This window comes from Falco biarmicus, chromosome 5, assembly GCF_023638135.1.
Source record: "Falco biarmicus isolate bFalBia1 chromosome 5, bFalBia1.pri, whole genome shotgun sequence".
NCBI classification, from domain to species: Eukaryota; Metazoa; Chordata; class Aves; order Falconiformes; family Falconidae; genus Falco; species Falco biarmicus.
The window spans coordinates 66,706,177-66,729,264 of record NC_079292.1 but is presented as its reverse complement, the minus strand read 5'-3'; the positions used below and the strand labels follow the sequence as shown (position 1 = coordinate 66,729,264).

Sequence of the window (23,088 nt, the reverse complement as noted above, 5' to 3'; positions counted from 1 at the left end):
AAAAAAAAAAAGAAACCGTCAACCCCCTCAGGAGTTCCCTCCAAGTGGGACTCAATGGGGATCTCTCTGTCCCCTTCTAATGTTTAAATATTTCAATTAACTGATGTATCTTCCTGATGTGGATTTGTCTGATGCTCTCCAAAGGTTCCTTGTCTGTAAAGCAATGAATGGAAAACCAGCATCCCTATAGGCAGCTTCATCGTATCTGTCAGATATCATGTTGTGAAAGTATTTTTTTTTTAACCTAATGAATAATCAAATGTAGATTAGGAATGCTCTTCTAGTAATGGAAATGTTTCGTAGCACAGAGTATGAGAGGGTGACAATAAATGGAAACTGCTTATGACAACTTGTTTTGCACTGAGGAGGTCCTGGTCCCTTTGGAATCTTGGTAAGAAAGGCACCCAATGCTTGAAGCTGGTTAATTAAAGTATTCAGTAAAGGATGGAAATTATAGAGAGAGTGATAGCAATCTTGCATCCCTCTGGATGCTGGGACCTCACCTGCTGTGGCATTGGATGAGCCTTGGGTGGCCCACAGCACACATCATCGTTTCCATCCATGGTGAGTGTCACCAGCCTTTTCTGTCCACCTGGTACTCCTGTAGGGTCTTGATCACAATACTTTTCTGTCAATCACTGATAGCAGTCAAGTCTGGAAGACAGATGTTTGAAAAGTCCCCTGGCTAATATACTATGCTGTCTTATAGCAATAAAATTATAGTTCTTGTACAGGTGCACATAATATTTCAAGGACACGACAATGCTCTATACATATACTTAGAAGTGAGTATATGTCGTGTATATATAAACATTGATTATCTATGCATTGATCATGTGTACACAGATTAATTATACTATTGTGTACAGCAGTCACGTGGTATCTGTGATATGGAAGCATGTGCTGGAGAAGTGGTTGTGGCTACTCTGTCAGGGCTGGTTGGTATCACAGGCTACCCAGAGCACACCTGCACGTGTGAGAAGGGAGCAAGGGTGTTGGTCACAGACTCTTTGTACCACAGTCTTCCAGCTGCACCACTAGGACATTGAAGGATGAATAGAAGCTTGGGTTTTGCAATGTATGCCTTTAGGAAAATTCCAGCTGTTTTAGATTCATTTGCCCAGTGATGCCAGTGTAGCTCCGGTAATATGAAGAGATATTGTAATGAGTTGTTAATGTTGGAGAGGTATACTTTAAAAAACAAACAAACAAAAAACCATCTCCAAAGCAAGGCAAATTCTTAGCGCTTCTGGAGACCTTATGGAAGGGGTAGGTAATACTCATTTTACAGAGTCACTAAGATACCTGACATCTACCCATCTGCGCTCATTCTGTTATAGATTTCATTCCCTCATGCTCTCATATGCACATACTTTCAGGAACTGAGACATGTATGTATGCACAAGTAGTTGTGTCAGGACCATTTGTGTGACGTGGGACAGGGGTTATCAGATGCTCTTCATGTGTTTTAAGTTTTATTGACTGGCAATGACAGACTGGTTTTTGATTGTATGCATTAGCAGTGGGTGATGGTTTTGATATTGTGCCTCATGTTTTGTTTCATTCTTCCACAAAAATCCTGAATTTCACAGTTCTCTTTTTCCTTATGGATATATTATGGCTCCAGTCCTGTTGTTCATTATCTTGACATCTTATGTTTAGGTCAATGTGATCAGCCTTTTCTTTTTACATGAAATGTAAAAGTTGTAGGCAGGTGGCTGTGGGTCTCTTCTCCTAGATAACAAGCAACAGGACAAGAGGAAACAGCCTGAAGTTACACCAGGTAGGTGGTGGAATCACCATCCCTGGCAGCGTTTTTTTTTTTTTTTTTTTAAAAAAGGGAAAAAAAAGGGGGGCATAGATGCAGTGCTTAGGGACATGGTTTAGCAATGGATTTGGCAGTTCTGGGTTAACGTCAGACTTGCTATCAAAGGTCTTTTCCAACCAAAATGGTTCTATGATTCTATGGTATGTGGCACTCTGTAGCAAGTAACTGCTAACTTTCCCTTTAACCCCTATTCTGCTTTTTCTTATGGTGTCCACGTGAGCACACACAAACACGTATCTTCTTTTGTACTTCATTCATACCGATTTTAACTTTTGTTTTAAATCTCTTCAGAAGAGTAGGAAATCATTCATCTTAATCATTTGTGGAAGGCATTGATATTTGCATTCTGACATTTCAACTGTGCAAATGGCCATCTGACTCATTGGAATACATTCCTTTACAGTTTGCTAAGTATCAAGTTCAGAGACGTGTGAAAGCTTCCTTTCTGGAAAAGAAAAGGAAAGCTCTGCCATCCGGTGCTGTGACAGATTTAGCTTGCTAGCTAAGCACTCCCTCGCTGGCTGCTGACTGGGGTGTTCTCCTGTCTGTGTCGCTGACCCTCTGCTCTGTGGCAGCACAGGCATCGCTCCCGTGGGCAGGTGTCAAGGGAGAAAAGAAGACTTTCCGTTCCATGAAAACTGCTGTTGTGAGAAGGAAAACTCCAAAGGGAAGATTTTGATGATGATGGTGAAGTAGTTTGAAAGCATCTGTGAAAACAGGACCACTTCTGAAAGAGCTGATATTGACAGGTTTTGCTGATTTTCAAGTTAGTTGTTTTTTGCAATTTTTTTGCAAAGCAAACTCTTTGCAATTTGCTTGCATTTCCACATGAGCAAATAAAGTGAATCAGGAGCCAAAATGCAGTATGTTGTCCAGAAATAAATACCCAGGGGTAAAATCTGGGCTTCACTGAAGCCAATGAAAACTCTGGTTATTTTCTCAGTAGAACTAGATAAGTCATGGGTGTTTAATTTGCATATGCTTATGCAATTATTTTACAGTCTGGAAGATGGGTCACCCTGAGACAAAGCTGCTGACAAAGCAAAAGCATATTATCCTCTTAAACTTGTTATTCTTTGCTTACTGGGAAACAACTTCAAAAATAGGAGTTTTCATAATCCGGCAAGTGTTATGTATTTAACACCGTCAGAGAACAAGGCTGAGAACTACTTAAGATTCTTATTGAGGCAAGACGGGCCCATCCTATAAACATGCCCGCAACCCTGGCTGTTGCTTGCGGATTCCTGATTTCATTGGTTTGCATGTGGCTTTCAAATCCCATCCTCACTGCAGTTGCCTTCCTCTTCTGTTTTCATGCAGTAGAAGGCAAGCAGTGCTAGGGACAGCTGAGTCCTTAGGGAAGAGCACTGGAAGAGCTGTGCCTGAACAAATGGCTTAGATTGCAAATTTCTTGCTTATAAAGTTAAATCTTGTTTGCACTGTTGCTTTTTGCTTATGTTGGGGTGACATGTGGGACCCTGATCAATCTGGAGCCCTGCTCAGCACGGGGCATGGTCTGCCACCTTCCATTTATCATCAGGTTGGCTTAAGACAGACGTGTTTGGTGTGAATTCAGTAGTACTTGGGAGCGCCAGGCCTTCTACCTTTTCACACATCCTCATATGTCAGACAAGTCCCCCTTCTCATTAGCTGATCTGCTGGTCAGCAGCATACACCAAACTCCTTTTGTCACTGTCTTTGGTTGAATAAATGAGCAGGTTTTTTTGTTGGGTGTTTTGGGCATTTTTTTTCTTAGCCTGTACAAAATGAATTAAAGCTCCCTAAGGATTACAGTGGGGGCAATTTATGGCAATCCCATTCTTCAAGTCTTACTTTTTTTTGTATTAAGTAGGCAAGCTGTTGTTACTGTAACGTGATTATCACTACCACCATATGCCTTAAAATCTCACTTGCTCTGGAGGCATGAGATTATCTAACACTTGCAGTAAGCATCCAGCTGCAATAGCATTGTATGAAACAGCAGTGTATGCTGCATTGATCAACGCTAATGGAAGCATAAAGTTCCCCATGGTAAATCTGTGGCTAGAAACACTCTAATTAAACCTTCCTTTGAAAATAAATGAGAGGTCTGTAATTTTGGCCTCTTCTTCTGAAGGGCATGCTTTTATTTAGAGATTTTTCCAACTTAAATTTTTAGAAAGCTTTATAAATGCCCAGAGCAGCAGAAGTCTCTGAATCGTCTTTCTTTTTCCTTTTAAACCATTGGTTTACAAATTATTTTTCTAAAAGCTAATCTGTGCCCCACCTGCCTCCCCAAAACTTAAATACTTCAGCTCTAGGGACTGGAATGCAGAGCTCTTTCCTTGCACTCTGTTTGTCCAAGCTACTCATGCTAAGCCCAACCCTGGATGCCACGTGCCATGGTGACGTTGTCATGTGTGGTCACAAGGAGGAAGTCTGTTCTTATTAACCACCTAGGCAGTAGGCAGAACTGCTGTGCTGACAATTCACATAAAGAACTGCAGAGAACAGAAATATAAGTGATGACAGACAAATTAAGACTGTAAACCTAATAAGCATGACTACTTTAGCGGGGTATACAAGGAACATGTATTCTGTAAGTATAGTTGTTTGTGGATTTTAGCAGTTTAGAAGATCTTTTACTGCCCTGGCTGCGACAAACCTGAGTTACCTCTTGTCTAGTTACTATGACTTTGGCTCAGACTGAGCCCCTTGGGGACTGATTTTTATGACTTGAAATCAGCTCTCCTGGTGTTGACATTTCCTGTGTCTATGTGTCATTTAAATAATCAGATTTGTTTATTACGGTAAAACCATAACGATCTTGCTTTTGGTTGTCTTCAGTTTTAGACTGGTGTTGAAGATACCTAAGAAAATGGCCAACCATGAGTCATAGCTCTTTCAACTGCTCGGTCCATGAGAAGTGTGGTTTAGTTTGGAAGGTGTTCCTGAAGATGACCTTGTCTATCCCCTGCTTAAAGCTCGGTCAGGTGTTGCTCAGGGTCTTGTTCCAGACGAGTTTTGAAATTCTCCAAGGATGGAGAACACGCAGCCACTCTGGGCACTTCTTTTGGTGCTGTGCTACTATCGGCATGAATTCCCCTTTGTCTTGTGGGACTTTCCTCTGTTTCAGGTTGTGACTCTCGCCTCCTGCCCTTTCTCTGTGCACCTCTGAGAAGGGTTGGGCTCTGTCTTTTCTATCCCTCTCCAGACAACAGAAAAATGCGAGTAGGTCTCCCTTTCCTTAACCTTTCCCACTTGTGCTGAACAAACCCCGTTCCTTCAGCCTCTCCTTGTATGCCATGTGCTCCAGATCCCCAAACATCTTAGCCTTTGACCTACCTTAATCCAGGTAGTAAAGCATGTACTTCAGCATGAGAAGCCTCAGGCTCCAAGCATCAGTGAACATTGGGATTAATCCAAAAGTCAGTTCTCGCTCCAGCTGAGGTCAGTTGTAGACATATAGAGGTTTCTTCTCTAGGAAACCTTTCAGGCACCCCCAGCAATGAAATTCTCTTTGCCTTCCTGACCACTGCTGCTCCTGGGCTGCTTGTTTTGCAGGGCTATTGACAATGAGCCTTAAATAGGGCCCGTTGCCATGCCTGTAGAGTTAGGTCCGCTCCTATTCCTATGTGTTGCTTTGCATTTAACAGTGTGCTTTTAACTTACTAGTTGATCACTCAGGAGTGCCAGAGCCTTCTGCAGCTCTTTGGTCAGCTTTGGCTCTTACTTCCCTGAGCAGCCTGCTGCTGGATGGCCCTGTAGCATGAACCACTGTGCGTGCTGGGAGTAGATCTCCTGGAAAGCCCATCTGAATGCAGTTAGCTCTGCCGGGTGGTATGCTTGGGTCATTACCAGCAGGATAATAAAGAACTAGTCACAGCCAGTTCAGTATTTTCCAAATGGAGCTGTTATGCTCAGCCTGTTGAGGAGAGGGGAAAGGCACCAAAAGAGATGGCTGCTTTTTGAGAGACAAATAAACCCCCTCTCTATGCCAGTTTCATTTACAAAAACTATAGAAACCTGTCTCTTGAGAGGTTCATGAAAAGGTTCAGAGAGGATTGAAATTTGTTGGGAAAAGTAGCATTATGAGGATTGGGGTGTTGGTGTTTTGCCTCTGAGCATGCTGACAGTAGCGAGTTCTCTTCTTCCCCTGCATTTGGGGACCCCATCTAGCTGTGACTCATTGAGGAAGACAAGCCATAAGGGCGTATTTTGAAAAAGCTTGAGAAACACAAAGAAGGGTAGAGCAAGGCTTTGTGCTTGTCTCTAAATATCCGTTCAAGGATAAGATACTGCTGCTTTAATTATTTGAGACTTTCCTGTGGATCCAAATAATACCTCAAAGGAGATAGTTTTTTTTTTTTCCTTCTCTGAAAATGTGAAGAGCAGAAATGCCCTAAACTTTAGCTTTTAGTTCTTTTGTTTGTATGACAAAGTATTCTGAGCATAACAACTTCTGCCCAAGGGTGACATTTTACAGCCCTTTGAAGACAAGATTGTACCTGTAGTATTTGTTTTCTCATTCAAGAGGAGGAGTTTCCTGTTCTTAGAGAAGAAAATCTTTCATTTTGCTGCTTGGCAAAGACACTGCCACTTACCATGGAATACATAGGTTTAGATCCCTCCTTTTTTTAATGGAATGAAAATAGTACAAAACATTAAAAGTTTATCTAAATAAAATAGAGATGTTCTGTTGCTTCCATGATATACGTAAATACATCTAAGTTGTTTGCAGCAGAGGAATACTATTTCCTTCTAAATTTGAGACCAAACGTCAAAATCTCTCCTAAAGCGAGGCACAGCTAGTTTAAAGCTTTCGGGTGATTCAGTAAGCGGGTAACCTACAGGTGTATAAGTAGCTTTGTTCTTCAGGGATGGTGTGGGAAAATAACAATATTTTTTTTGAAGTTGTATGAACGTACTTGAAAGTTGGCACAAACTTAATATTATGACAATAAAATTACAGTTTTCCATTCATTTTTTTAATCTGTATCGAGACACACTCCTTGCATCTGCAGCAGACACTGATACAAGATTTCTCTGCTGGTTTTTTTACTTTAAGGTGCAAAGAGCATTATCTTCTAAGGAGCAGCTTTTCCTTTCCTTGCTCCATCCAGCTTCACTGATTGGTGTGCATCTGTATCTAGGACATGGTTGTGTCCCTACTCCTTATTTCCTCCCTTCTCTTCTAGAAGAGCCATTCTGGGCGTGCAGCCTCTGCTTCCTTATATGCTGCTCTGGGATAGTCCTAACTTGCTGTGATAAGATTCTTTGCTTCCTTACCTTTGTTGTGCTTTTGCAGCTGCAAATAATCTTTCCCTACGCAATACTGATTGAAACTTGAAGCAAAAGTAGTAGCAGCAATATAAAAGGCAGTTGGTGTACTTCATGGGTTGTTTGCATTGTTCAACATGACTTTGCTTAGACCACTCCTAAAATGTGCTATAATCGTGGTCTTGCTATGGAATGTGAGTTTATATACGGGGAGCTAATCTGAAATTAGAATAGAAATATCTGAAAATAGAAAAAAAAAATAGAATGCCCTGGCAAGCTAACAACTTTTTAAAGAACTGGATTTTGGCACACATTCTTTGCAGCTTTATTCAAGCAGGCACAGGAGAAGGAATTGAAGTTCTCTCTGCCATTTCATAGCTAGACAAACAGAAAAAAGAATCAGTCAGAAAAGTGGAAAAAAAAAAGGAAAAAAGAATAAACTATCATGTTTCAGTTAAACATGGGATTTTGCTGTTTACTGCAAAGGTAACACAGCCTTCAAGGAAGACATGATCCATCTTGTACTTAGACATATTTTGATTAAAAAAAAAAAAAAATCAATCTTTGAGTCTTCCATTTTTGTTCCGCTAGTGCTTCTTTTGGCTTTAATTAGAATTTTGTAATAGCTGGAGGTTGGCCTGACAATAGTGCAAACTCATACAAGCACCAATATAGACATCAACGCAAATTTTTTAAGCCACCTTATGTTTCATTAATAATGTGTGAATTATTTTGTTTATAGAAATAATTTAATTATTGGCCATATTAATTTTGAACAAAGCTGCTTTAAAATTACCAGCACGAGCCTAATTAGTTGTGTTGTAGATAAGTGGTGCTCTTTGTTACAGGCTTCCCCTTTCTAGTGTTTTCTGTGCCTGGAGGGAATGCTCAGGATGGGGAATTTAAATCCTCATCTAGAGTGCTGTTAAAGGCAATTAAATGGAAATTCTTGTTCGCTCTCCCTTTTACTGGATTGCTGATGAACAATGGAGGTTATTATAGAACGTTCATTTTCATAGTTGTGCTTTCTTCTTTTGCTCTTTAAATATTTCCTAACTATCACATTTAGGAATATTTTTGTTCCTTAATTATAAAAAAGCAGCATGGTTGCCTAAGGCCTGATGCTGTGGCATATTGATTGAAATCAGCACAGCATGCACTGGGACTGCAGAAGCACGGCAGTGCCTGTAGCTGAGTTGAATGTAAATGCTTGTTTCCCCCAATACTTTCTGAAGGTTTTGCTGATTAGCATCTGATATATGAATTTCAACAGACCTGTAGACACTGTAGAGATCTTCTGAGAACAAACAGAAGATGTCCACACTGTGCACACCTTTATCCAAAGCTTCCCTGGGGAAAATACTGAATTGTTGACGTTTGTTCAACTGTTCTGCATCTATAAACAGTGGTGGTATTACTTATGTTTTCCATGTATCTGATCTCCTCAGTATTTCTGGCATGGATAAAACCTCCAGCATGTTGGCTTGTAAGGTTTTTTTGCAAGTTAAATCCTTCATGCAGATATTAACTTAACATGACGACCATTGTAGCAGCATTTACATTATTATTTAATTGAGTTGATTAAGCTGATATTTGGAAATAAATGCTTTTTGCCTTTGGAGGTAATAAAATAGCTTCTTCAGGTAAGATTTATGGATTTATCATAGTTGCCTACCTGTACTGTGCTCATGACTATAGTGTATTGTGTCTCAGATCATGAATGGGTGTATCGTTAACAGTCCTTTCCACTGTGTAGCAGTTACTGTCCTCTAAATTTTTTCAAATGTGAAGTTGAGGAACAATTTATTTAAGGCCATATCAAGTGTTGGTAGCAAAGCATGAATTGAAAACAACTGTTCTTTAAAGTTCAACTTCCATCATTTAAGAAAAAAGGAAACCCCAGTTTGTCAGCTTGCTTCAAACAGCGTTCAAAACATTAAAGAGTTTTTTTTCTCCAGGATGGGGCATATGAAGTAAAACGCATGTTGTTACATTAAAAAAAGAAAAAAAACCCCAAAGACACACAAACACAAAATCCTATTCATGTTGTGTGGCATGGAGCATAAAACTGATCATCTTGAGTCTGGAAATTATGAAATGACCAGTGTTTAGACAGTTGCTTGGGTACAACAGAATTTTGATCCGTTATCTCATATACCTTTTGACTGGGGAACTGGTTAAGTCTAGGAACCTTGTTTGCTGTCTGAGCTGAAAAAGGAATTGGTGATGGGACTGAGCATCTTTTATCATTTGCCTCTCTGTAGGAGAGTTCAGCATCCTGCTTTCACAAACACAGGAGGACTCAGACAAATGGGACATTTCTGTAGCTGTAAAACCACAAGCTGTTTTCAGCTACCCTGTCAACCCAGAAGTTCATGGTCTTGTTTTCTTGCTGGTGTGCCCATGCTGATTCAGGCTGTGTTCTTAATCTGGTTTTGAGTTTTCAGTCTGCTTCCCTGTACGGACTGTCCTTCTTGCATGCACTATCCACATGTTACCTATTATTTTTTTTTCTTCTGTCATCATTAAGCATGCATTTGTCTGTATTTTGGTTGCAATGTGCCTATTATTCACATTTGAAGACTTCAATCACTTCAGTACTGGGTTCCAAAAGGAAATCTATTGACGTCTCTCTGCTGTCTTTAATGAACATCAGGAGATCATGTCAACTACATAAAGATTTAGTCTAAATTATAAATTAATTTTAGAGGCATAAAACTTTCCCACTTTGTAAAAAAACAGATATAATTGGACCCTACCAGTCACTTCTGCAAGGGTGTTTTGTTTGCTGTTGCACTGCAACGCTGCCAGGAAACACCAGTTGAGTTTAGGCTTGGTGGTACCTCCTGTGTGCTTCAAGAATAAAATACAGTCTTTGTCCAAGACCCTGGACAATCTGTGTGCTCCAAGTGTGAGGGAGCAGGGAATGGCAAACAGCCGAGTGATGAGAACCAAACCCTGGATCTGTAAGGAAGGCCATGGAGAGAGAGACTCGGAGTTAGGCTGAATGCTGGCTTGGATTTACTAGCAAAGAAAATGCTATGTGCAGGTTGATTTCAAAAGCATTCAGGTAAGCAGGGTGTGAAAGACTGGAGGCAAGCTAAGCAAACAATGTGTCTAATTGGAGCCACATCACATTGTAGGGGAAGGGGAGAGTTTTGTACCAGCTGGTGTTGAGGGAAGGGCTAGGGCCCACTCAACTGCTCAGGCTTGCCTACAGGGGATTTATTCACAGACCTGTGCCTGCCACTGATTCCTCCTTAGCAGAAAAATGTCAGAGAATCCTGAGCCTTGGTTAATGAATCGTGAAAGGGGGGGGGGGGGAGGGGGGGCGGAAATTAAAGTAGTAAGCTTTAAAAAAAACAAACCCCCACCTCTTATCTGAGAGAGACAGATCTGCAAGTGGCTGAGGGAATACTTGGTGATCAGTGGGCATTCAAGCTATGCCACAAAATAAAATCTGTCCCTGGCATTAACTCCAGTTATGCATCTCTAGCACAGATTTTTGTCTCTGGTGCCATACTGACAATTGCCTGGGAAATATACTACCCTCTTGGATAATCCCAAACTGGTTTCCCTGATTTTGTAGGTATGTGGAGGTAACTAATACATAATACATTTTGCTTTGCAGCAAGTTAGCAGCTGCAATAGATAATAATTTCAACAGGTTCAGTGCTGTTGCATTATGCATCGGAAAAACTACATTAAGTGTCAAAGCCATAAAGGTAGGCTGCCTGCTCATCCTGATAGCAGTCAGGTAATTTTTTATTGCCTATTAATCATCACAGACTAGAAGACTGGATTTCTATGTTAATGCTGGAGAATTCCTGCCCCAGGAGGTGGTATAGTAACAATAAGACTCAAACATAGAAATAGTATCCTTCATCACCTACTTGTGTTTTCAGTTGTTCTTTTGCATATGTGCCGCTTTCCACACCTAAATCAGACATTTAGCTTCTCTTTTTCCCTTTTTTCTTTTAAGTGCTAAATACAATTTTAATTTTACAGACATCATTTCATGTTACTTGCACATTAGCTTGCTATTGCTGTTTATATATATTTGTCATATAAATATTCTTGCATATGTTGCTTGGAACAGTCATGTTTATCTATTGCTTTTTTACAAATCCGTGCCTCTTGTATTAACTGCATTATTTCTTTCATACTGGTTTGCTTCTGACACTGGAATTTCTATCTGGGGTTCTTTGAGTGGCAAATGGCCTTTTCCTCAAAAGTTATGCCTTTCTCCATAATCAGACTGACCTCGTGTGCCCACTGTTGCCATCCTTTATCATGTGCTCAAACAGGTACTCATCATTATTTTATCATTCTCAAAGTCTGAATTCTAAGACACACTTAAAACGTCTTGGTACTGTTATACAATTCTCAGGTCTTAGAATATATACAACATATAATGGCATCTTGTTGCTCAGCCTTTATGACAAATTTACAAAAGAAGAATCTCCTAACTCAGTCAAGAGCATCCTTTCAAGCAAAGTCTTGAGAGAAGTGATGGGACTAGGATACAGTGAAATTCAGACTGGTTGCGGTTAGGACAGTCTTCGTCAAAACAGTAAATGTATCTCAGTCTTTGTAGCTGATGTAAGATATTGTGCATAGCCTAGGAGGGTTTTTTTTCAAGGCAGTAGAAGCCATAAAGGGCTATATAGCCCCCTCTGAGTCCCAACTTGAACTGGGAAGATGATGTGCTTTGTCAGAAAAGTTCTTCAGTGTGATTGCTGAAACTAAGAGGTGCCAAGGGACCAGCAGTGATTTCTAGGTTTTTATAATGAGTAGCCATACCAAGCAAGGCAGCACCATACTGAAAAGAAATGTGGTAACTAATACATCTGCAAGACATGCTACGGCACCCATCCAAAATACTATCATAGAAGCAACACAAGTGAATGAATTGGCTGCTCTTCTTGCAGTTACAGCCACAGTGCTTTGCTTCTGCAGTTACTTCTTCATGGCTAGGTCAGAGAACTCCATGTTGAGGTTCTTGTCCTAATCTAGTTGAAAAGATGGAATAGCATGGGAGAAGCCTAGCTCTGCTTTTGCCATCCTGGCATCACCTGTGGTTTGGGGAGAAGCTGGTTTGGTACTAATACAGGTGACAGTACTTCTAAGCAGCAACAGCATCTGTCCAGGAGCCAAACTATGTATCTCCAGTATAAGTATCTGACCACAATATCAGTACCCTCTTCAATGGTGAACACAGAACATCTGCTCTGCATTTGCATGGTACTTCTTCCTCTCCCTTGGTGTCACACAGTGTCAAAGGAAAGCTATTTGCCCCATCAGACTTCCACAGCAGGCTGGTATTTTCCCATCTACAATACCCTAAGATATGTTCAGCAAACCAGTTTGTATCCAACATTTGACCCAAATGCAAGTGAACTTTCTTTGGTTTGTGATCCAGGTTGCCGCCTTCTCATGTTTTGAGCTTCATCTGCTTTTTCCTTGCATACCCAATGCCAACTGCATCCAGGTCTCACATGGGAATGCCTCTGTGCCAAATGCTCCTCCAGTTTGTATCTCATCCATTGCTGGCTTTCACTATTAAGGATTTCTCAGCTCCTGGGGACCTTTTGACTCTTTACTGTCCAACACGTTCAGGAGGTAATTGTGAAGGTTGAAGTGGGCTGTTCCAGCTCTCCCAGGCTGCAGCCCATTCATGCTGTTGGCTGAGCGTGGTGTTTGTGTGAAGCAGTGGTGTGAGGCATATTGTCACGTCCAGGCCTGGAATCCGGTAAAGGTTGGAAGATAATGGTTTCACCTGTTACAGTTAGTTGACCTGGAAAGTTTTTCAGGGTCTAACTTTTGCTACTGTAGGGATTGCTTCAGTGAAATCAGTGAGCACAGTTAATGGAAAAAATAATATATCATAGCAAGGTTATAAGGTTTTATAAATAAGTAAACATATTAAGCAAATTATTAAAACATAATATCAAAATAGAACAAATATTTGGCTACCAGCTGAAAAATATTAATATATAGCTTAATTTAAAAGTGATTCATCTCATAGAAGGCCTTAAGTGAGTGTGTCTTGAAGGTTTAAGCTTTTTGGTGTTCTATACAGACCATGAAATATAGGACTTTTGGGCTTGCTTTTTAATTAAAAGATTTCTTGTGTTCCTCTCCTTATTTCATGGATCTGCATAATTTCCATCAATATAGAAAGAGAACTATGCTTCCTTTCTTTTCTTCCTTTGATTTTTAATGTATTGATAGTAGTTTAAGAAAGAAATTGAATAAGGTTTGAATTGAATGCAATAACGTTCAAATTTGGTTTCATAGGAAAAAACTTTTAAATTATTTTCTCTGACGTTTTCTGTAGTTATAGTTACAGGGAAATGTTAAGTATACAGTAACTTTCTGTTATACTATGTACCCTCCCCAAATTTTATGTTCTTGGCTGTTCTCAAACATCACGCATGCCAAAATGCACCTTCAAAGTACGTGTGAGAAAAATACATTATGCACCTGGAAGGGCACTGACACTGTGTGCAGGTATTTACCCATAGCACTTGAACTATTGCTCTCTAGCAGAGAGCGCTCCAGCTCCCATGTCTTCATGAGCTTCTTCGGCCCTGTCAGTCTGACCTGCTGTTCCATTGTGTTCTGATTTGCCCCCCCCCCCCCCCCCCCCCCCCCCCCCCCCCCCCCCCCGGATATGCAGTGTTTACATTTGTCTTGTAGGGTCTTTAATAGACTGGCACTTTTTGCTCAGTCTCAATTTAGGAAGAGTGAGCCATTGGATATAAGTATGGAGAGTAAAATAGTATTTATTAGCAGTGTTCCTGAAACAGTTGTCTTAGATTGATAGATATAGTGACTGAATCGGTGCTTAACAGTTTCATTACATTGAATTTCTTGTTATTTGGAAAATCCTATTTGGCAAGTTGCTGATGCTTGCTATTTCAGTAACTTGAGATCTTTTAAGAAGACAGCTGGGTTAATACATTATTGAATATTTTTAGAATCCTTTAATGCTGAGTTCACAGGATTCTCTAAGTGAAGTAGACTTAAAAGCTAAAAAGTTTTTGAACAGGGTTTTGCTTTGAAGTTTCTAAGGGACTGCTTCAGTTCTAATGCCAGAAAAACTTCGAATGTGTTCTGAAAGGCTATAAATAGTGGCAGTAAAACAATGGATTTCATTTGGCAAGTAGCTCTTACCGATGAGAAGGCAAAGTAGGCCTCTGCTTACAGTGGGTACAAATGTATACTCTACTTTGGTTTCACAGAACTGCGCAGAGATTAGGATTTTGAGGAGGATAACCCACTGAAAGAACATATATTACCACAACTTACATCTTTCTCTCCTATGTTGGGGGGGAAAAAAATTAAAAATCATGGTCTCTCAAACACTTTCTTTGAATTAAGATATATGAGAGAGCTTTTGCCTGTGTTAGGCTAAATATTCTTAACATTAAAGGCCTTCTTTTGGCTTTTTTCCAGAATTAGAACATGTCATTTTCAACCAAATGTCTGGTTTTAAAGGGAATAATAATAATAATACTAAAAAAAAACCCACCAAAAAAGCAAAACAAGCTTTGCTTTTATCTTACTTTGTATATTTTATTACTCTTCTTATTTATGTGTTATTTTGTGTTACTATTTTTAGGTAATTAAATTATTGCAGGCTTTTCTCTGTCTTTCACAGCTAAATGATACCTTCTTTACTTCTACTGTCATGCCTTGTACTTTGCTTTCTTCCAGGTTGCTTCACAGCTGTCCAAAATAACACCAGAAATTGCCACTGAGAAATACTGCCTTACTAAACTGACCACTCCAAGCTAGTAACAAGAGGAAGAGAATCACTGGAAATTTGCCTATATATTTAGAAACTTATTGAATTACATAAATACTGTTTCTTTTCAGCAGAAGCAGAAAACACTGAGTACAAACGAAATGAAGGGGCTGTCAAACTCTGTTTAGCTTACCAGCACTGTAGGTGGTCACTGCTTGTACTTGGCTCATTTATCTTTTTCTCAAGTTATGGGAGCTTTTTTCCATACCATAACATCAGCTCCTGTAATAAAAGATTGTTGCAAATAGAAGGCAATTTGGAATGATTTGTCAGCTATTTATGCTCTTTAAAACAAAACAAACCACACGTTTATTTTGTAGAACTAAAGAAGAAAGGAATTGACGATTTATCAACCGGCCTCCTGCAGGAGAGTTAAATACTGGTGCTAATTAATGGCTAGTTAGCAGAACACCATCTTGATCTCAGTGGAGGTCGCCTGGATAGGGGCCATAAATCCATACTGCAAATGAGAACAGCTTCAAGATGCTTCATTTCAGCTAAATGAGATGGTGGCCCTCAGCTGTTAAGGCAGTATTTATTGGGTCAAAATTTGGGACTCACAGATCTATTTCATTCCCGCTGGCTATGCAGCTGCTCATTATTGTTGATAATTTTTCTAGGGCTTCAGTAGTTTTATACTGTGCACTGTTTTCCTCTTGCAGGCATTTGGACAATCCTTCTCGATTCACCGCAAAGTGGCTGAAGATGGTGAAACACGTGAAGAGACCCTCCTGCAGGAATCTGCATCAAAAGAAGCTTATTACCTTGGGAAGATTTTGGAGATGCAGAATGAGCTGAAGCAGAGCCGAGCGGTGGTCACCAATGTTCAGGCAGAGAATGAGAGACTCACGGCTATTGTTCAAGACTTGAAAGAGGTAAATGGGGGTGTGCTGGGAGCAAAGGGCTGAATTTTCTTGGAGTATCATGGATGGCATGGTTCTGAGTCATGAAAATACTACAAGAAGTAAAAATGCTCACCTACCAGTCTGTGATCATCCGAGAATCCACCTGACCTGAAAGGGCTGCAATTTAGAAAGGAAAAAAATATAACTTTAAAGATTATTGTTGAACAACAATAAAACCCCCTACAAATATAATAAGACCTAATTCAGGAAGCTATAATTTCTGAAGCACTCAGCATTTTGCATTGTATTTTATAACACCTATGTATAAGTGGATTTTACATAAGCACATTTTCTGCACACTTCAGATATTCATGCAACTCTTCTCTTTCTCAACATTCACATGATTTCTCAGGTATTCTGGATTAGCAAGAATTTGATGAAGCTTTCACCAGTTTTCTTCTACTCTAAAGCAAAATTCATACGCATGCTCGTATTTAGAAAATGGGCCATAGTAAAGAAGCCAAATGTAGTTGCTGGAAATACGGGACACAGTGGTTATTGATTAATTTAAGTGGAGAATTTAGTAATATTTAAGAACTTGTCTTTTTTTCCCATGAAATCTGGAGTTTTAGACAGAAGGTTTTTTACTATTGTTTCTATATCCCAATTAGTTGACAACTGATATAATTTTTCTAGTTTATTCTTTCTATATTGTTGGTTAGTTTGCACAAGTGATGTAGCAAGGCTCAACACAAGACCATACATAAAAGGAAGGTGACACTTCCCTTCAGCTTTGCTAGCAAATTTTTTCTTGCTCGCTTTCTTAGACTCTTAGACACAAACACCTTAGACTCCTGAAGATGTGTGTGTCCCACCACACTGGCCAGCATTAATTACAGTGAAATGGAGGGTAAGGAATACCGACTATCAAGTTCTCATCACCTGTCCTGGGTTTCTCATAGATTTGTGACTGTGTGTTCATTTCAGACGTGCCTTTTTTGTCCCTAAGGAGATGATGGTTATCAAAAACTTCTGTCTTTTCTGCTCATCCTGCTCCTGTGTGTCCCTGTGTGACACTGCTGATCTATTCATTGCTCTCTAGTATCCTTCCCTGGGTGTTGGCTGTTTTTGCAGTCTGGGAGTCTGAGAAGTTGCACATGGGTCTACTATGATCTTGATGGCCTGTTCATCGAGGTGCCTTCAATGCACATTTGTCTTTTATCCTTCTGCTATTTCTTCTAGTGCTTTCACACATACATTCATACCTTGTTCATACCAGTCTTCTCCTACAAATTTCCATGGATTCAGTTTTCTAAGCAGAGCAACTATATTCAGTAAGGCAGCGCTTGGAAATAACCCGTCTTCCCTCCTTCCCTACTGTCCAGCTGTGGGAAGAGGTGATCTTGGAAAGTGATTCTTTTGCGTGACTTTAGCAAATTAACAAAGAATATTATGTTTTCTGCAGCTGAGTGGAATGGCATCCTTTTAACCTACAGAAACCCCTGGGGACATGGTCTCCCTGGAACTGGGCCCTTTACTCCCACTGAACATTCTTATTTAATGGTTGCACTGGACTTGCCCATAATACAAATCAGGTTGCAGTAAGAAGTAAATTGATGCTATTTACTCACAAGTTCCAATTCAGATATGTGATTATAACTGCTGTTGTGATGGTTAAAAAAAAAAAAGACCCCCAAACTCCCAAGTTTATATATATTCATCCTAAAATCTTTCTTTTAAAATCTTTGGTTAAAGCCTGCAGGTCCTGATGACCTGGGGTTCAGTCACAAATGAACAACCAGGTTAGAAAATACACGTTTTTGTCTTGGTACTAGATTCTTTCCTCTGGGGTCTCCTTGGGATTCCTTCAAATGCAAATCTCCCTTCCACTGTCTGTCATGATTATTGATCTGTAAGTTATTCAGGAGGCAGTTTCAGTACCTGTCCTCCCTACAATATTGATTGTCCTCATTTCTTTGAAGATAATAGTAACCCCTAGTGTAAGACCAGCTGCAATTATTTCCTATTGTAATACTAAATAGAAACAAGCCCTAGTAGTTAAAAGTGCAATGAAAGGATTTTACTTCAATAAAAATAAGGCTAGTAAACTGATTGTTATTATTAAGATGATGGTGGACCCTGGGTATAAAGTCCATGGCTATGTTGAACTTTTATTTTGTGGAACTACTATTTAAACATAAATGGGATTAGTGCAGGCAGTTCATTACCAAGCTTACACCACACACTATTATGATTAATTACCTGAGTATAATAAGAGGTAGAGGTAATTGACACCTACCTCGGGCTCTTGCGTATCTTGTCACACTGAATTACACTGATTTTTCACCTTGAGCTCAAAAAGTCTGACCCTTGTACCCAGCTCAGTATACCTTGGTCCAAACACACAAATCCCATGGCTGCCATGTCCAAGTGCCTGCAGAAGTGAGATGTCCTTCTACTGTAAGTGTTTATGAACTTTGCTTGGTTCTGGGTGCTGCTAATAGGAAAATGCAGGCATAGCTTACTGTGAATCTTGACAATCATTAAGGTGGGGGGAAAAATGAAATGTCTGGTACATTTTGGGGTAAAGACAATTGTTAGAAGCTGCCACAGGTAGATCTCACTGAAAAATACAGTGAGAATGTAATTTGTCTCTTTAAGCAGTATATTTGAAAATCTAGTTAGAGAAAAAAGGAAGAAACAAGGATGGTTTTCATGTGAGCAACTGTACAGAGTGATGTAGATTCTGAATGTAAGTTACCTGGCTGTATCTTGTCTCTTCCCCTCCCTGCCCACCCCCTCCCACTCCTGCAAGATAATATGCTTTACTGTTGTTTTTTAAACATAACTAAGACATCTTATGAACTAAGTAAAAAAAAAAAAAAAATCACTCCTTTCACCTTTAGACTTAATATAAAACTGCAGTATGGTTCTGGAAATAGCATTTTTGCATAGGTGAAAGAAATTTATGGTACTTTATCCAGACACACAGTCCCTTATGATACTGAAGACTGATAGCTAAGGTTTCACAAAGTGACCCCTGTTGGTACTGTAACCCTAAATAACACAGCTGGTGCTTCTCCATTCTCTAGTCTATAATGGGAGCTCTCTTCCAAATACATTTTGCTTTCTGAATTTGCACAGAAATCCATAGTCATATGAATGTGTATGAGCATTTTGTGAACCATCAGAATACATGCGCATGAATACTGATGACTTTTAGGGATCTCAGGTATTCTATAGCCCCAAAGTTTAAAAATTCATGCCTTTTTGCAAGTACCTGTCATACAGTCACAGCTGATATCTGCAGGGCAGGTTGAATTGGATCCCTCTTGCTATAAAAGGCTCAGGTCTCTGGAGATTATGCCTCAGTCTAGGAAAGCAAACAAAGAGATTTCAGTGCTCATCACTAGAAAAAGACATGTTTTTGAAGAACTTGAGTATTTGTTTCACCCTGATGCTGAAGGATGAACCAGGAATATCTGTACACAGATGGCCACCTGGATTCATGTTAAAATAATCAAAAGAGTAAAACATCAGCAGCATTATTTTTGATGTAATAAAAATCCCTAGAGTTTTGGATAGGGATGTTATTAACTATCACTAACTAAATAAAATACACATTTTTGGAAAGTAGGAAGCTCTTTTTTTATTCTTTTCTCCCACCTCATACAGGGATATAGAAGGTTATTTGGTGATTTTTAAAACTGCTGTAATCTGAACGAAAAATACACTGGTCTTAAAACTGAGGCCACAGATATCTTTTTTTTAGCAGTCAGAGACCAGATTTACAAAATCTGTATGTTATGCAGCACACATTTTGTGGTATATGGCCTCTCTGTGTGGAGAGATCAGTATGGTTACTAGCTCATTTAACTTTTTCCAACCACGTATGAATTGCCTGCCTTTGTTATAAATGCTAAAGAAATACTCTTTCTAAAACATATTTAAAAAATACAATCTTCCATAATATTCTAATTCTCTGGTGTTTGTTTTTTTCACTGTTTACTTACAACTGGCAGATGGGTGACTGGTTGTTCCGTTTGTGCCACTGAAAAGTCTTTTCTTATGGTAACTGTAAGCACTTTATAGATGGATAAAGAACATGAAATCACTGGCTTGAGAGGTTGACAACTGACAGAAGTGGTTAAGCAAGCACAGATGACCCAGCTCAGAAGCTGGAGCAGAAAGTTCTTGTGATGAGATCGTACCCCTCCTTCAGGAGGAGGCTGGATGTCTTGGGGCTGGGCATCTGACTCAAAACAGATGGCAGCTGGAGGGGAAAGAACATGAAGCAAAGAAGGGAAGCAGGTGAAACTGTAGAAAATGGAGATGAAAGATGAAAGTACAGTTTGAGTTTTGTAGGTGTTATGAGATTAGGATTAGTTGTGTGAGGTGGGTAGATGAATGCTTTTGTATCTGAAGAGGCTGGCAGGTGATGGGTGAGCTCTTTATTCCAAACAAGACTAGTGAAAAGGAGAAAGAACGACTTAAGTCAGGATGCAAAGGGTTAAAACCTATGCTAGCCAATGCTACTAAATGTCACTGCAGCAGCTGCTGGGATTGCAGAATGAAATCGGCACCTGCGTACCTGCAGTCTGGGAGATAACAGATGAACAGGGAGGTTTATATGATGGGATTGTTAATGGGCCATGGCAACAGCATGCACCTGGGCTTCTGGAGGGCAAAAGCAGGGATGAGGGCAGAAAAAATACTGGTTGGTGAGGCATTATGTGCTGAAACCAAGGGAAAAAAATATAATCTGATTTGAAGTTGTGCAGCCCTGCTGCCCTTGAAATCAATAGCTAAATTTTTATTCATTTCAGCAGTACAAAGATCTTGTACTTTGCACTAATCAGGAAATATATGGGTGTGATAGCTTGGACGTTTTTTGAGGGGAACATATGTATGATGCAAAGTGTGAGCACTTGTGCTGGGTAAATAATTAGAAGTTTTTTTGCTAGCTATGGCCATTTCAGAAATGTAACCTCATGCGAAGTGGCCACATCTGCATTCTGAAAATACATGAGAAATGGGAAAAATTTACAGGCATTGTGTTCAAGTTGACTTTTATCTAAAAAAAGAATATTAAGAACTGGTATTTCTATACTAAATATACCTTCAAAAAATTCCTATGGCTGTTTCCTATTTAAAAATCATAATTATTCAATGTGAAGATTTAGGATAAGGGTAAATCCTAAAATGTTTAAATTGGAACTAGTTAATGCCCTGTCATGGCTTAACCAGCACAGACGCCAGTTTCACGTTCTTGTTTTGTTGCTCTGGGGTTAGACTGTGACAGGATTTGGGTACATAGTGCTTCATGTTTAATGTAGCATGTAGTTAGGTCTAAACCTGAGATCCTTAATACATTCAGTTGTCACCTACTCCTGGGAGCTCCTACAGCTGTTATATGCCTAAGTTAGCACCTGTAAAACTTTCTGCCCGTGTAAAAATGTCTGTTTACAGACACATTCTGGAACACCTCTGGCTTGGGCTGAGGTCTGTTACTACACTGTTGCTGGATATTGAGCACTGCTGTAGGTACCAGGATCCTCCAAGGAGAGATGTTTGCCTAGCTGACCTCATCACCTAGTGATGTCCTTCCACTCTCTGGTTCTGTGATTGTAGCAAGGTTTGGGGCTCCAATTTCTTCTCTGCCTGAGGGGTCATGAATCCATTTCTCCCTCTGAAGAAAGTGCCCTAGCAGTCAGTTGGCAGTCACTTCATCCCTTCAGATGAAGCTGCTCACTTTGAGGGATAGGTAGAATTTTGTGGGTCAGGAAGGGCGAGAGTGAGCATGCTTGTAAGAATGGCTGTAGCCTAAAGGCTAAGCCACTCAGCTGGGAATAGGGAACTAGCTCTAGTCCCTCTTTCAATTAATGTTTAATAAGAAATACTTAAATATTAATTGGGGCAGAGACCAGAACCCCAGTCTCTCCTCTGTGAGGTGACAGCCCTCAGAAAAAAATGCCTCCATCCCTCAGAGAGAGCATGGTCTTTTGCCTGGATCTCTCATGGCTAGTGGCTAGGCTACTGAGCTCTTTGGGGAGGCAGCTCCAGGTTACCAAATGAGGAAGCAGTTTTCTCCAACTCTGTGTTGAAGAAACATGGAAAAGGTAAGTCTGGGAGAAGAATCACTGCTACGAACCGTGTACTGCAGGAAGCACCTTTTAGTGGCCTGGGCACAGTGACAAAGTTCTCTTGGAGAGTAGTGGACCCTCTTCAGTGTTACTAACTTGCTTTCCCTCGTAGTTGTCTAATTTCCTTCATGCATAGAATAGGGAACCTGTGATTGTGCTTTGACAATTATCCTAGACAGTGAAGTGATTTGAGCAACTGCAGTATTGACTGCAACAAAGCGTGCAGCATCCTTCCATGATCTTGCCTGTTCCCTCGTGGTGGTGTTCTGTGCTTTCCACTGGCTGCATCAACAGACGTCCCACTCAATCTACTGAAGAATAAAAGTTTATTTGGGCATTTATGCTAATTAAATAAAGCCTGCATTATAAATGTATTTATCTTCTCACTAATATTATGCTGGTACTTGCACCAATGGCTTCATTTCTAGAGGGAAAATGAGTAAGGAGATATGGTGAAGTATTCAGAGCAGCCATTGGTAATACTGATTTCATCTTACTGTACCTTCCTGCAAGCGCTGCTTTTTGAAAAGAAGCTGTAGGAAAATGATGCCACAGCAGCCCAGTGAGATGACTGTGGGGGTCAGAGCTGCCTTAGAAACAAAGGCATGATAGAGAGAGAGCAGAACTGTTCCTCCTGTCAGGAGGGTTCTCTCATCACAATTTATAGCAGTATTAGCATCGTCAGTCTAACTGTCTATATTTACATTCCTTTGTTTTAGAAATTTCCTTCAACTGGCTAGAACCGGCTCTAAATTAGGCTTAGAATATAAATTTGTTACTTTGCCCACTGGGAGGTATTTTTCTTCTCTCCCTCCTGTTTTTAGAAAAGCTTGCCGAAGGGAGGTTTTCCAGCTTCCTGGTTGTCTAGCCACCCTCTCAAATTTTTTTCCCCTATTTTGCTGGTAGTGCTAATGGGTGGGGGTTTTTTGTCTTGAGAGGCTGAAAAGTTTGCTAGAAATGTATTGCTTCCTTTTGCTTTCAGGAAAGGTTTTCAGATTGACCCTAATCCTAATTATCATATAATAGCATAATGTTCTGTAACATGGGAAACTTGTTAGATGTTGCTGATCTGCTTCAAGCCAAACTCCCGTATATACTTGTGTCTTACCTGGACCTCTTTAAAAGCAGGTTAACGGTTAACAGTGTTTTTCCTGGGAAGCTGCTCACTTGTCTGTGTTCTATCTAGACTGGAGAGAGCTG

General features: G+C 40.0%; 1 protein-coding gene across 5 annotated transcripts in view; it reads left to right on the top strand.

The window, feature by feature from the left end:
- The window catches only part of BICD1 (BICD cargo adaptor 1), a 190,941-nt gene that overhangs the window by 81,626 nt on the left and 86,227 nt on the right, over window positions 1-23,088 (top strand). For all 5 annotated transcript variants that reach the window (XM_056341108.1, XM_056341112.1, XM_056341109.1 and 2 more), the window contains exon 2: window positions 15,563-15,775. In XM_056341108.1, coding sequence (XP_056197083.1) covers window positions 15,563-15,775 — 213 coding nt within the window. The remainder of the gene's footprint in view (window positions 1-15,562; window positions 15,776-23,088) is intronic.